General features: G+C 38.4%; 2 protein-coding genes across 4 annotated transcripts in view; one reads left to right on the top strand and one right to left on the bottom strand.

Moving 5' to 3' along the window:
* The window catches only part of LOC106080620 (DDB1- and CUL4-associated factor 5), a 53965-nt gene that overhangs the window by 36467 nt on the left and 3491 nt on the right, over nt 1–14007 (bottom strand). For all 3 annotated transcript variants that reach the window (XM_013242032.2, XM_013242031.2, XM_013242030.2), the window contains exons 6-8: nt 13729–13859; nt 12752–13664; nt 9331–9477 (exon numbers count right to left, since the gene is read on the bottom strand). In XM_013242032.2, the coding sequence (XP_013097486.2) occupies nt 9331–9477; nt 12752–13664; nt 13729–13859 (1191 nt within the window). The remainder of the gene's footprint in view (nt 1–9330; nt 9478–12751; nt 13665–13728; nt 13860–14007) is intronic.
* Nucleotides 1533–9337, top strand: LOC106080621 (uncharacterized). The gene is made up of 2 exons (XM_013242035.2): nt 1533–1765; nt 8186–9337. Exons 1-2 carry the CDS (start codon nt 1542–1544, stop codon nt 9294–9296), a joined length of 1335 nt encoding a protein of 444 aa, XP_013097489.2. The 5' UTR covers nt 1533–1541; the 3' UTR covers nt 9297–9337.

The raw sequence follows: 14007 nt of genomic DNA, 5'->3' as shown, positions 1-14007 counted from the left end.
CACTACGGACAAAGATGGTTTCCATATCGGCATTTTTTAGTAAATTTGCTGTGGAGGCTACAAAAATTGTTAGGGCATATGTCCCCTATAATAAAAAACTATATACCTAAATCGGGGTTTTGGAATTTGAGAATTCCAGGGAGTTTTCCATTTTTGTAATAAAAATTGTCTATTTTGAAGTACATATTGCACCCGTTTTAGTTTACATGTCTTGTTCAATTAAGGTATTTAAGTAAGTTTTCTCAATAAAGACTAACCAATAAAAAAAACTCTTTTAGACCTTTTTTGACTTCCAAATTGTATAACTCTTAACTAATTTATCAAACGAAAATCTAAACACGAATGCCTTTGTAAACTGCAACATACGAAAAGGTCTCGGTCAAAATTGGAAAAAATAGAAATTTAAAAGTCGAATATTCTCGAAACCAGTAAAGATATTGTAGACCTTAAGCGAACTTGTTTGGAAATCGGACCACAAACGAAGATTTGGCAGCTCTAACAGATTTTCGAAATAGCGAGGTGACCAACTTTAGGGGCCTTCCAAAAACCCAAAAGGTGAGCAATAGGGCCTTAAAATCGTACAGCCGTTCTCGCTAACATCTCAGCTCTAACCATTTCAAATTTCAAAGATATATCTCTACCCTTTTCACACTGCATATTTTTTACTAGTTTTTTTCAATGTTTTTCCTTTGTGCGGTGGTCGGTGATGAATATTTCGACTTGCAAACGGCATGGCAAAATGTTAATTTATAGTAGTGGGATACGCCACCAAATCGGCTCGCGAGTTTCGGCTCCTTCTACTGATTTCTCGACTAGATATACCATAGCAAAAAATTGTCAACAATCCCACAGTGCTTCCCGTTTCTTTTTTTCCTCTTCCTCAAGAGATTGCTATCTGACAGGTTGGCAAAGAAACTGATATTGACAAAAAGATACCGCCTTATTTTAATTTAGACAATACAAATTGTAGTGTTACAGATCACAGTTGTTTATAAAAACCTGCTTAAATATCCCTAAGTCCAACAGTAATAGTTGGCAGTTCACATAAGTAGTTGGCGCTCACAGAGATGTCCCTAAAAATATGGACAACCACAATTTTCATTATATGCAACTGGAGGTCAATAGAGGCCTGGAATTTCCTATCGATTCGCAAAATTGTCAACACATTAGATTGCATTCAAATACACTTGCGTCACATACCAGAGAATAATGAGTTTTATACGACATTATATAACACATTGCATGTTCCAGTGGAGAATAAAAAAAGCCTAAGCTATCTACCAATACAATCATCAAACTGTCTTCATAAGATGTTGGAATGTAAAGATACACTGGAACTTTCAAAAGCCATGGAAAATGAGGCAAATCGGGCAGGTTACCTATTTTTGCTATTGTCAAGTGATGCCGATTGGTCTGGCATTTTGAAGAAAGCCGAATTTTATTGGGATACTAGGAGAATTTATAAAGTTGTCTATATGATGGATGAAGTCAACCTATTTTATCATCCATTTCTTATGGAGGTTCCTGGTAAACACGGTAGTATGGTAGATGTTGAAAGCTACGATATGAGAAATATATTTCAAAATTTGCATGGCTATACCATGCGGGTTTATATATTCGACTCGGTATTTTCGAGTGTAATGGCAGAGGGCGTTGAAATGAAAGTTACTGGTGTAAAAGGTACCGATGGCAATGTGGCCTATCTGTTGGCGGAGCATTTAAATTTCACCATGGATTTGCAATGGCCAGATGATGATTTCTTTGGGTGAGTAGACGAAACATGCTATTATAATAGTCTACGTGCAAAAAAATAAAACGTTTGGGAAATTGTTACGACAATCGAAATACTTTTATCTCGAAGTTTTGCTTTTATTGTAACCGTGTAACGTTTCGCTTCAACATATCAAACGTAAGCCATAAACGTAGTATTATTAAAAGTTACTAACTTCGTTTATTGTCAAAACTTTAAAGGCTTCGTCTACGGTAAAAGGACCTTCCTTTTGTTGTAAATCCATAAACTCTTTAATTGTAAAAGTGCTTCGATAGTCGCAAACGATTATTCGTTTGTCGGACCAATAATTATTGTCTTGTGTCTCTCCTACAAAAGAGAAAGGGTGAGTATTTGAGCGTATAGACTTGAGATGGAAAATACAACATTTTAAATAGTATTAAAAAGGTACTTTTTGGACCGAAAAGATACTTTTGGCTTTGCATAAAAATTTCAAAAATATTCGAGTGCCGAAATCAAAAATTTCCTTCTGGAGAAATGCTGCCTTACCGATTACTGATTATACTTTACAACAGCCCCTTATATATAACCCTAACCGAAGACGACAGGTCCCCATCTTTGCGATACTTGTGAAGTATACATAAACTAAGGGTGAGCCGATTTATTTGAAATTTTGATTGTACATCGATAGTAACCCAAAAACGGATATCAGATATTCAAATTTTGATATCTCAAAGTACCTAAGGAGAACGCCCCAACATAAAATCCTACAAACTGACATATAGACCAATAGGTACAATTTGGGACCTAAATGAAAGGAATGACAGGTGACAAATGTCAGGGGCCCTTCTCACTCCCAAAACCGTCTAGGGACTCAATAAGTCATATAAGACGATTCGTGCATAAGTTTTTTTTCTCTAAAAATGAACTGATATTCACCAGTCGGGGGGACATAATTCGATCGAATGACTGCAAATGCAAATTTTACCCACGAACATTTCACTAAGGAACAGGGGCAAACATATCAATGAGTGCAGTCTGGTTCAAGTTAATCTCAATGATAAGGGGCCTCCTTTTTATAACCGAGTCCGAACAACGTGCCGCAGTGCGATACCTCTTTGGAGAAAAGTTTTACATGGCGTAGTATCTCACAAATGTTGCCAGCATTACGAGGGGAAAACTGTCAAAGGGTACTAAAGGGGTACCATGGTACTCTTCGGGTGGAAAAGTACTGGAAAAAGTACTAAAGTACTGACTTTTCCATACCTGGTATAGACCAGTGGTTGGCAAAAATACTCACTCTATTGCACATTACTTTGTACGTACACAAGAATATAATCCCAAGCAGGCCCATAGGCTTGCAAATAATTGCAATTGTTTGCTCGTCATTGGTATAGACATATTCTCACACACAACATGCTTTCCTTTTTTGTTTTGACTGAGCAAAGAGCAGTCAGTGTATTGAGTAGCTCGGACGAGTGCGAATGTTAATTTTTAAAGTTTCGGTACAATAATGCTGGTATGTCCAATGACAAAAATCATTAGAGCAACATACAAATGGCTGCCAGGTACAAGAAAGCACAATAAGATTTTGTAAGGCACGTACATTGTTTGGCAACAATTACACGATAAAGAAATATCCCTGACAAAATAGGTACTAAAATGTGCGAAAACAACAACAAAAATATTTTGTTTTGTTTATAGCATAATGAATACAGTAGAGCATAATACAAAACCATAATGGGTTGTGCGAAATTGAAAGGCTTTTAATATTATTGTGTATCATAACATCGAAATAAATTCAAATAGTCTTACGGCGATCGCCGTGTGAAGAACAAAAGATGTTTGTTGCTTTTAGCATAGTTGGATAAGTTGGATTTAAATAAGAGAAAGAAGATTTGATTTGTTTTCTATTGCCCTTATGAAACAGGTCGAATTAAAGAGTCCTGTTCAAATTCAGATGAGTGCTTTACAACCTACTCTAGTTGGGATGGTTGTAAAGCACCATTAACCATTTGACATCTGCTGCTGATGATTTTTCTTGGTCGAAAATGAAATGGCGATACAGGAAACCAGTCAAATGCTTCTAGCAACAACACACCTTTTGCTGACTTTTAAACGTTTTTTGCATTAAACAATGGTCTAAAGCCGGACAATATCCTGCAATGGAATCTCAATAATTCTTTGAAAAAGTTTGAATTACCAACTGAGATCTGCTTATAATTGGTAAAAATTTGAGTTTTAATTATGTTAAAACATCAATTTTAACTTGGCACCCTTTGCAAAATCCACAATCCATTTTAACCGCTTGGCGTTGAATTAATTTATAAATAAAGAAAAACTAATTGAAACTCCCAATAACATGTTATATATATCAAGAATGAAAGATATTTTCAGTGTAAAAAAGGTTTATATCACAAATTCTTGCAAGAATTTATCGTTCAAAGTTTTTCAGAAAAAAAATTTACTTGGCGAAAATTTCCTTTGTGTCAAACGATTTATTTTTTTTGTATAGCAAAAATTCTGTCAAAATTTTATTACAAAATGTGTTATATTTGTGGAAAATTTTGTCGAAATTTTGTATTTTAAAAAAATTGCTGTATTAGGTTTTCTGTGATATTAACATGACATTTTCAGCTTTAGCTTAGTTCAGAAAGGCAGTATCTTGGGTACAAAATTTCAATTAAATCGGATGGAAAATAAGGCGTCTAGAGACTCAAGAACTCAAATTCGTGGATCAGCATATATGGGGTCGATATCTATCTATACATCTCTCTGTGCGAGATTTGGTGTGGATGTTGCAGGGTATTAAAATCAGAACCGATATGACTCGTTTGCTATCCCCGATGATCTACATCAGAAAGGAGTATCCGTGCAAAAAATTTCAAACGAAATTTTGTTCTTAAAAAAATTCATCGAAATTTGATTTTCGTAAATATTTTTTTTTATAAAAGACCACTGTAGCGCAAATGTTAGCATGCTTGCCTATGACGCTAAACGCCTGGTTCTGAATCCTGGCGAGAACGCCGGAAAATGTTCAGGGGTTGTTATCTCCTTCTAATGCTGACGACATTGGTGAGGTTCTTAGCCATGAAAAAACTTCCCAAAGATGTGTCGCACTGTCGCACACCATTCGGACTCGGCAATAAAAATGAGGCCACTCATTATTGAGCATAAGCTTAAATCGGACAGCCCTCATTGAAATGTGAGAAATTTGCTACTGTTTCTTAAAGGAATGTTCAAGACAAATTTGCATTTTTTATCCAAATTTAATTCTCACAGAAATTGTTACTCAATTTCGATTTTTAAAGGAACATACTCAAATTAGATTTTAACAGAATATGTACAGCTATTCTATTTATTTGTTTCTCATAGCATTAGCAAGCTCGATTTTACTGGAACCACCCAGAGCTTGCCTTCATGTACTCATTTAATACACTGATCAAAATTCTAAGTTTTTTGTTATTTCTATTTCAAATTGGCGCGTTATTTCCAAACAACAGTTTTTCACCAACAGGTCTTGTTTTTGAGATACAGCTCAGGGCCATTATTTAAGATTTTTTCCTTATTTTGGATACTAAAAAATATATTTTATAGTTGTTTTTCGACATGAATTCGTGGTAAATGTCTCACAATGTCACACTTTCGCAAAATTGTATATTAGCATTATTTTAAAATAAAATTACGACAAGCCATGAGTTCCTCATTTTATATGTATGTCAAAATTGCGTGATATGTCAACAATTACGTTCTAGTCGAAAAAATAATATCATACAATTCGTTTCACCTATGATTTGGCGAATAATTTGCAAAACATTTTTTGTCAACTAATTTCTCATGGAACAAGGTGGCGTATAACGTATGATATATGATGACACAATTAACGAAAATTAAACATACGCACCAATGTCCAATGAATTCAAGAAAAAATAGCTAGTGCTGTGTCAAGGTTTTTGGTGTTTCTATCTCAATTTAGCGCCGTATTTCTCACCGAGACTCTCCGTTCGATTCCGCTGATTTTCCGCGACTGCCGTTGCAGCTTCTCCATATGGGGCATTCCACTATCCGCTGCCTGGGGACGCGTCCGGTAGCTCGCAGCTAAGCTTTTCGTGACAGCAACGAACACCACACAGGACCTCAATGTTTCAGCCTGAGTGGTTCTCACAGCTTTCCCAATCCAGGAGGGGTTTGGGCTTTGCCTTTTGAAAACTCGGAACAATTTTCTTGATAAACAAAATTGTCTATTTTGTAGTAAACTTATAAAGGTTAGTTGGTGCTGTGTCAGAGGTTCTCTCCATATCGGGCGAGTTACGAGCTTAAAGACTGGACCATATTCGTGAATTTATCATTTATTTACACTTTAAGTTACTACTAATACTCAATTTTGACAAAGTCTGATATAGGTTTTTTTATTGTATATTTTTCGGAGACCACCATGGCGCAGAGTTTATCATGTTTACGCTGAACACCTGGGTTCAAATACTCGCGAGACTATCAGAAACAAAAGGACAGCGGTTATTATCCCCTCCTAATGTTGGGACTCAGCTACAAAAAGGAGGCCTCTTATCGTTGAAGTTTAACTTGAATCGAAATGTTCCATTGGTATGTGGGAAGTTTTTCCCCCGTTCCTTAATGGAATGTTCATGGGCAAATTTGCAACATGTTTCAAATATATATTCAACAAGTATTTGGATCAAGTATACATCTTCTTTGCGAATTCATATCATAAACAGTTATAAAATATTTTTAAGTATCCAAACTAAAGAAAATCTGTGTGAAATTGTAAGTTATGGCTCTAAGCTACATACGAGTATATCTCAAAAACGAGCTGTTGAAGAAAAACTGTAACCGGATTTGGAGATAAATAAAGAAAAATTAAAAGTCGTGTTTGTGGAATCATGTCTATGGAGTTTAAAACGTAGCCTGATAGGCAATTCCTTTTAAAAACGCAGAAAAAAAAAGTAAAAACTTACATCCCACATATTAACTCAAAGTTCGAACTTATAGAAAATTACGACGAAATTCAATTTTTACACCCAATATCATAGGATAGTTATGTGATAAGTTATGCTTATGTAAGAATATACGCCTATGACGCTATACACCTGAATACGAATCCTGGCAAAAAGGCCATAAAATAGATTCAGCGGGGGTTCCCCTTTATTGTGGGCTATTAAGCTAGACTTGGTTATAAAGACGAGGTATTCTAAAGGCCAAAACAGAATGAGATTTGGTTGCAAAAATGCAACAAAGCCAAAAAGTTAAAATTTTCAACTTTGACGCTTGCACTTGAAGCAGTTTTTTTGACACTTGAAGCAGTGTTTTTGTTTTTTGGGATCAACTCCCTAGGGGATGTCCCACCCCCATAACAAATCCCATATAGGACGTATTTGCCTACCATGACAATTTGGGTCTTAAAGAGGGTGGAGCCCAATATTGATTTTTTTTAGGGCCCATACCCAAACCGGGCATATGTACTGACTTTTGCAATAAAGGGTTTAAATGAAAGGAATTTTAGATTGGAAAACGAATTTGATATCCAATTTTGAGGCCAATATTAATATGGAGTTCAAATTATTGATATTTGAGAGTAGAGCGCGATGCTGATATATTTTCTGGGCTAAGTGATTGGGGGACCACCCCACTCCCCAAAACACACCTAAATCGGACATATTTACCGACCAGGTCAGTGAGGGGCTCAAATGAAAGATATTAGGGAGTAGAGCATGAAACTGACACCCACTTCCGCGACCAAAACAAACAGCAATTATTTACTGACCATCCCAAAACAAACAACAATTATTTACTGACCATCGCAATATGGGGCTTAACTAAAGATATTTGGGACTAGAATACGAATCTGATTTTCAAATGCGGGACCATTTGGGGCAGCACCCCTTCCCCCAAACACACCACATAGAGTTCAAATTTACCGGCCATGGCACGTATTTGATAAATAATTTTGTGGCCACGTGCTGGGGTAGCGCCTCATCTCATTAAAGCAATGATAATATGGGGTTTAAAAAAAAGGGATGGTATATTAGAGTAGAGCACGATGATGATATTGTTTTCAGGGCTAAGTGTCTGGGGGACCACCTCAACTCCGAGAAAACCGCTAAATGGGACTTACGTATTTACCGATCATGGCAATATGGGACTCAAATGAATGGCTCGAAATTCATACCCACTTTTAGGACCATGTTTCTGGGGGTCTTCCCACTCCCAAAAATTCCCATGAGATTCCCAAACTTAGATGACCCTAAAACCGCGTGTCAACATAATGTTCGCACAACGTCCATATAAGAGAGTATCCAGTTTGCCTTATACGAATTTTTTGCAGTTCTGCTTACTAGCTTTAAATATGCAAAAATTAGAATTTTTTGAGAATTAAGTCTGTTTTGAAATTTGTTTGAATTTGCTATACCTAACTTTTTACTTTGTTCTTTTTTTTCGAAGAGCCCGTTTAGAAAATGGCTCATTCAATGGAGCCATTGGCCGCTTGGAACGCAATGAAACGGATATAAGTTTAACTGGTTTTTTCATCAAGGACTATTTGGCGGAAGGAATTGAATTCTCAGCATCGGTGTACATGGACAAGTTGTGCTGTTATGTTATTAAATCTCAGCGTATACCCTCTTCGATCCTACCACTGTATGCAGTTCACGAAAGTATATGGGTGGCCTATTTAATAATGGGCTTAATATCTTCGGTGTTTTGGATGCTCTTGAGACGGGCAAACCTATTTTTAAATGCCGAAGAACTGAAGCATGTGAAGAGTATGCGTTTCCGCTGGTATGTCATCGTCACAGATACTTGGGTGCTATGGGTACGCATGATTATTTCACGTTTTCCTTCCTCAAATGCGGAGCGTATTTTTGCAATATCTTTATGCCTAGTAAGTGTCATTATTGGGGCAATTGTGGATTCTAGTTTGGCCACGGTTTATATAGAACCCCTTTACTACAAAGACATTACGACATTAAAGGCTCTGGAGAAGGCTAATGTGAGAATATTTTACAAGCATGCAGCCATCAAAGATGATTTATTTACGGGGCATGACTCCGAAATTTACAAGAGCCTAGATAAGCGCATGATGTTGGTGGGAGAACCTGAGGAGCGTTTGATCAGTATCATGGCCAAAAGAGGCGGATTTGTGGCTGTCACTAGGGCATCATCATTGGATTTAGTCGACATTTACTATTTTATAACAAAAAAGGTGTTCATGATACCCGAATGCCCGAAACTTTATCACATAGCCTTTCCCATGATGAAAGACTCACCATACGAAGAGACAATAAATGTGGCCCTTATGAAAATTCTAGCCGCTGGGTTATTCAACTACTGGATCGAGGTGGAGAAATACAAATCCAAGAGTAGAATACATTTGTTTAAAGATTATGTGGCAGAGTCCGATCATAAATGGAAAGTATTAAGTATTATCGATTTACAATTGGCATTTTATGTACTGGTCATAGGTGCAATACTATCGGCTGTTTTATTTTGTGGAGAATATCTATATTTCACGTATAGAATACGAAAGCATGAAATGGCACGAAGGGATCAATAAAAGTCTGTATATACATACGTCCAAATTGACTTACCTCGGAAATTTGATGTGATTCCTGTACTAGTGCTGGGCATGTTAGCGTTGTGGGAAGTTGATGGAGGTGAGTTTTCGACATTCGAATGACTAGAACTGCTAAATGCAAAATTGCCAGAATCTTCGCCTGATGAGCAGTCCACTAAATCTGCAATCATATGTAGACATTCAAGTTGTTAATTTAATAAATATGCATTCATATTAAAAAAAGAAAGAGTGTAATTTATTTGATTTCATTATAATTGGTCTAAATCTTCTATTACATACAAGTCAATTACATTACAAAACAGGGTATTTGTTTTTAATATCTGAAGGGGAAGTGGACGCTCCCATTACCCTTATTTAAAAAAAAACAAAAGATTTCGGGGAATCCATAAATCGAATCTGGCCACCATAAATCGAATCTGGCCTATCCTGTTGAGTGTCAAGACCCAGGAACCCTGCGACTAAGATGGGGTGCGTCTACAGGGATCTGGGTCTGAGTCGATTGAAACTGGCTGGGCAGTTAAACAGGCGACGTGTATTGTGCTGTCCCTGGTTACAATCGGGACATACATCTTGCACGTCGGCATTAATCCTTGCTCTGTAGGAGTGTAGGAGGAGACTTCATCTGCCAAATGTTGTCAGTATAAATGTTGTCTAGACCTGCTTGATATGCCGCTTGATCTAGAGGTTCTCTCTTGAACCTCAAGCTCTAGATCATGTAGATCTACCTTTAGGCTTCTGGGCGGTGGATATACATCCACAAGATGATGATTTGGATGGTCTCTGTGATAACAGCCCAAAAGGTATTGCATATAGTCATGTCTTCGCACTGGTAGGATCTTTGTCTCCTGATGAAGTTGGTCCACATGAGAATATTAATATTATTCCACTGCATGTCACAAAGCTGACGAGACCACACTGGCGCTGCATAACTTACCACAGACCGGCCAATTGCTTTGTACGTGGTCAACAAGGTTTTTTTGTGAGCACCCCAAGTGCTGCCAGCAAGTGACTTGAGGACCTTGTTTCTACTTTTGAGTTTATCGCAAATTGCTGTGGCATGTGGGGAGAATGTGGCAGATATCTTCAGATTTCTTACAGCGTAATATGAGACAATTTCGTGGAGGTAGACGTTCAACCTATGGAAGATGTCAACAATGGGTGGGGGCCTGATGCTAATATGGAGAATAGGTAGAATAGAGGATAGGTAGAGTTTAAACAGTGCCGGAGATATCACCCCACCTTGGGGAACTCCCTCTTTCACTCTATGTGTTTCGACTTCTTATCCCTAAATTCCACAATGTCGAGTGCCTTCAATAGGTGTCACGAGGACCGCCTTATCTCATGGCTGGTGACGGTGATGGCTTGCAAAACTGTTGTTGTTCTATGCAGTCTTCGAAATCCATGTTGATGTTCGGCGAATGGAAATTCTCCTACGAGGCTCAAGAGGTGTAATGCCTCAAGCGCTTTTGCTACTGGTGATAGAAGGAAGATCGGTCTGTACGACTCCTCCAAACTCAGGTCTTTCCATGCTTCAGTAGCGTGTTCAAGACAGGTTTAGGACATTAGAAAGGTATTCAACTCCAGGTAAATCCAGATTCTTCAACATCAATGTAGAGACTCCGTTAGGACCCAACGCCTTGGATGATTTGGCGCCACGGATGACATTCGTAACTTCGGCCACGGTAAATTGTGATGGCTGTCCATCGGCTTGGAGACCACGAATACGGCGAATGGATCGATCTCCTCCTTGCCCTGTCACTCTCGGGATGCACAATAAATTGACGGTTGAACAACCTGGCGCATCTCTTCGGATCAGTCACGGTTACTTCTCCAAAAGTGACTGAGGTCCTGTCATCCCGTCTACCGGGGTTCGAGAGTGTCTTAACAGTAGACCAAAGCTTGCCTAAGTGACCGGTGCCTAAGTTACATTGCTCCAAGTGTTCCAGCCACTAATTCCGCTTATGTTCGTTGACTACCCCGCATATTTCCAGATTCAGCTCGCAGATTCAGGGATAATTGGGGTCCATACAACTAGTATTCGACCGGCTGGTATAAAGCGAGCGGCTGCTGCAATAATGATGTCTCGGAATATGTAGGTGATTTTGTAGCTTATATTTATATAGTCCATCGAAAGTAAGATTTGATTAGTTTTCTATTGCGCTTATGAATCAAATCGTCTTAAAGAGCCCAGTTCAAATTCAGATTTGTGCTTTACAACCTACTCTAGTTGGGATGGTTGTAAAGCACCATGATCCATTTGACATCTCCCGCTGATGATTTGATCGAAAATTAAATCGCGATAAGGAAAACCAGTCAAATGCTTCTAGCAATAACACACTTTAGCTGACTTTTAAAGGTTTTTTTGCTATACAAAGGACAAAAAGAGAGAGAGGACTCAAATGAAGTGACCAAAACGGTCCCCAAAGACACATGTAGATAGAAGATGATATTCACGAGACATTCAGCGGTGAAAACTTCTCTTCTAAGTGGTATCAGACGCTCAAGGCTCTAACGTCGGACCACGCCACTGGATAAAAGATTCACGAGGACACATAAGCTTTGTTGGATCTCGGGCCTTCATTCTGAAGCGGGGAACGAGGCGATGAACTGGACAGCAATAGATCGGTGATAAGCGCGGATTATGGATTATTATCAGTGTCCCATTCCCTGCCCAAATATCTTGGAAATGAGGCGTGGATATATGCTAAGTGTTGCAGGGCGGCGAAGACCCTGTGGACGCCGCTTAGAGGAGTCCTAATATCACCCTGATTGGTCATTGCAACGTCAGGTCCTTTGTCGCGATGGATACAGGGAGACGCGGCAATCGGTATTACAGACCGGAACGAGCTTGTTCGCTTACTGGAGCTTGAGGATTATTGCTTCCACCAAATATCCTCGAAAATATGTGGCTACTACAATAACAACAACTGGGAGGAGTTGGGAACGGTCAAAGACCTTTTGTGTTCCTGCACCGCAATTGCGAGGAGAAAACACAGAATAAAAGCTTAAGACCTGAATTGGCTGGCTGAACCAAACTTTCATTGGTCAAAGTTTCTGTAGTTTCGGCTTTCTTGCTTATCCTTTACCATTGAGCTTCAACTTAAATCGGGCAGCACTAATTGATATGAGAAGGTTTTCGCCACAAATTCTCAATTCCTATTTTTGTTCAAAGTTTTGTTGGAACTTTCGAAAAGAAAACACAAAACAACGTGTTAGATGTATGACCCCATTGTAACCAGGACAAAACGATAACCGGCAACTGTTTAACCGGCCTGTCAATCCTACTAATCCTAATCCGCAGAGAACCCCTGGCCCTAAGTTGGAATACGTCGGAATACTTAACAGAAACCAGCAGAAGAATGGATGTGACACAACAACAACAAAAGAAAGCACACACATATGTTGGAAACATTAATGGCTTCATGGCTACTTACTGTTTTTTAACGGAGATTTTTTTGTTTGAACTTTACGGTTGCTTGTAGAAGCTGCTAATGCTGCAGCAGCTGCTTTTGAAGTCGTAGGTTTCTCATTGTTATTGCAACTGCTGTCGTTACCTTTGTGTAAATTATGAATATCATGGTCGGACTGCCGATTATTGGGAAGACGACTATGGTTTAGTGTTAAAGAATTAGATGGACGTCTATTCTTACGGCCATTGACCACAACAACCAACTTTTGGGAATTGCGACCATCAAGTTTTGCCCCTTTTATTGCCAAACGTCTTAAGGTGTTACGTTTCTTAGATATTAAATATGCTATTTGATTTGCTGGTTTCTGTGTCGGATTTAATTTAGTTTTAGGCTTTTTGGGCTTTTTAACGGTTTTCCTATTAAGATTATTGAGAGTTTTTGAATCTTTTCTTTTTCCTAACGACTGGCGTTTAAGTGCATAGCGTGGTCGCTTTATTTTGCCTGCAGAAGCATTGTTTTCATTATCACTGTCGCTGTCAGAAGAGCTGCTCGATGAACTGGAACTTGATGAGCTGTAGCTGGATGAGCTGGAACTAGAGCTGCTGCTACTGGTACTACTACTGCTACTACTTGAACTGCTTTCACAACTAGTGCGTACTACGGAAGTAATGCTGCGTTCTCCTTCAGCATCGGATGAACTGCTGTTGGTGTCCCATCCTTCAATCTCCTGTTGTATTAGCGAATCAAAAAACGCCATCATGCGGGGATCTTCATTTGTATTTTCACTGCTATAGTCATGAGATAAGTGGTGCCAATTTTCCGGCAGAGCCACTGTAAATAAATTGTATGGTGAGTATAATTCACGGGGATTATCCGAACACGTCGACTCCTCCACTAAGGAACCTGACCAATTGTTTTGAGAAAATGGACTCCAAATCTATAAAAAGTAAAAGTTGATCGTTAAAAAATAATACAATAATTTGTTTGCCCAATTTTCTTACCTTTACAATTTTTTCTACTCCCGAGGAAGCCAGTAAACATTTTTGTCGATTATAACGAACTTGATTCACAATTGAGCGATGTCCATAGAGCACCATTTGGGTGGTTTCAACCCATTGCTCGGTGTATTCGACTGAAGTCAAAAAAATGAATTGTTAATCAATTACATCTATAAATTAAATACATTATCGGTAAAAAAAAAACTGGGCCTATAGACTCATAGACAAGCCATATAACATATTTTATCTACCATGTGCCTTAAGTACCATATATGAATGAGA

Source organism: Stomoxys calcitrans, chromosome 2 (assembly GCF_963082655.1).
Source record: "Stomoxys calcitrans chromosome 2, idStoCalc2.1, whole genome shotgun sequence".
Classification (NCBI taxonomy): Eukaryota; Metazoa; Arthropoda; class Insecta; order Diptera; family Muscidae; genus Stomoxys; species Stomoxys calcitrans.
This window is presented reverse-complemented; position numbering and strand designations above follow the sequence as displayed.

Coding starts and splice junctions, on each gene's coding strand:
- LOC106080621 (XM_013242035.2), top strand. CDS start 1,542: ATGGTAGATGTTGAAAGCTACGATATGAGAAATATATTTCAAAATTTG. Junction 1,766..8,185: donor CCAGATGATGATTTCTTTGG/GTGAGTAGACGA, acceptor TTTTTTTCGAAG/AGCCCGTTTAGAAAATGGCT.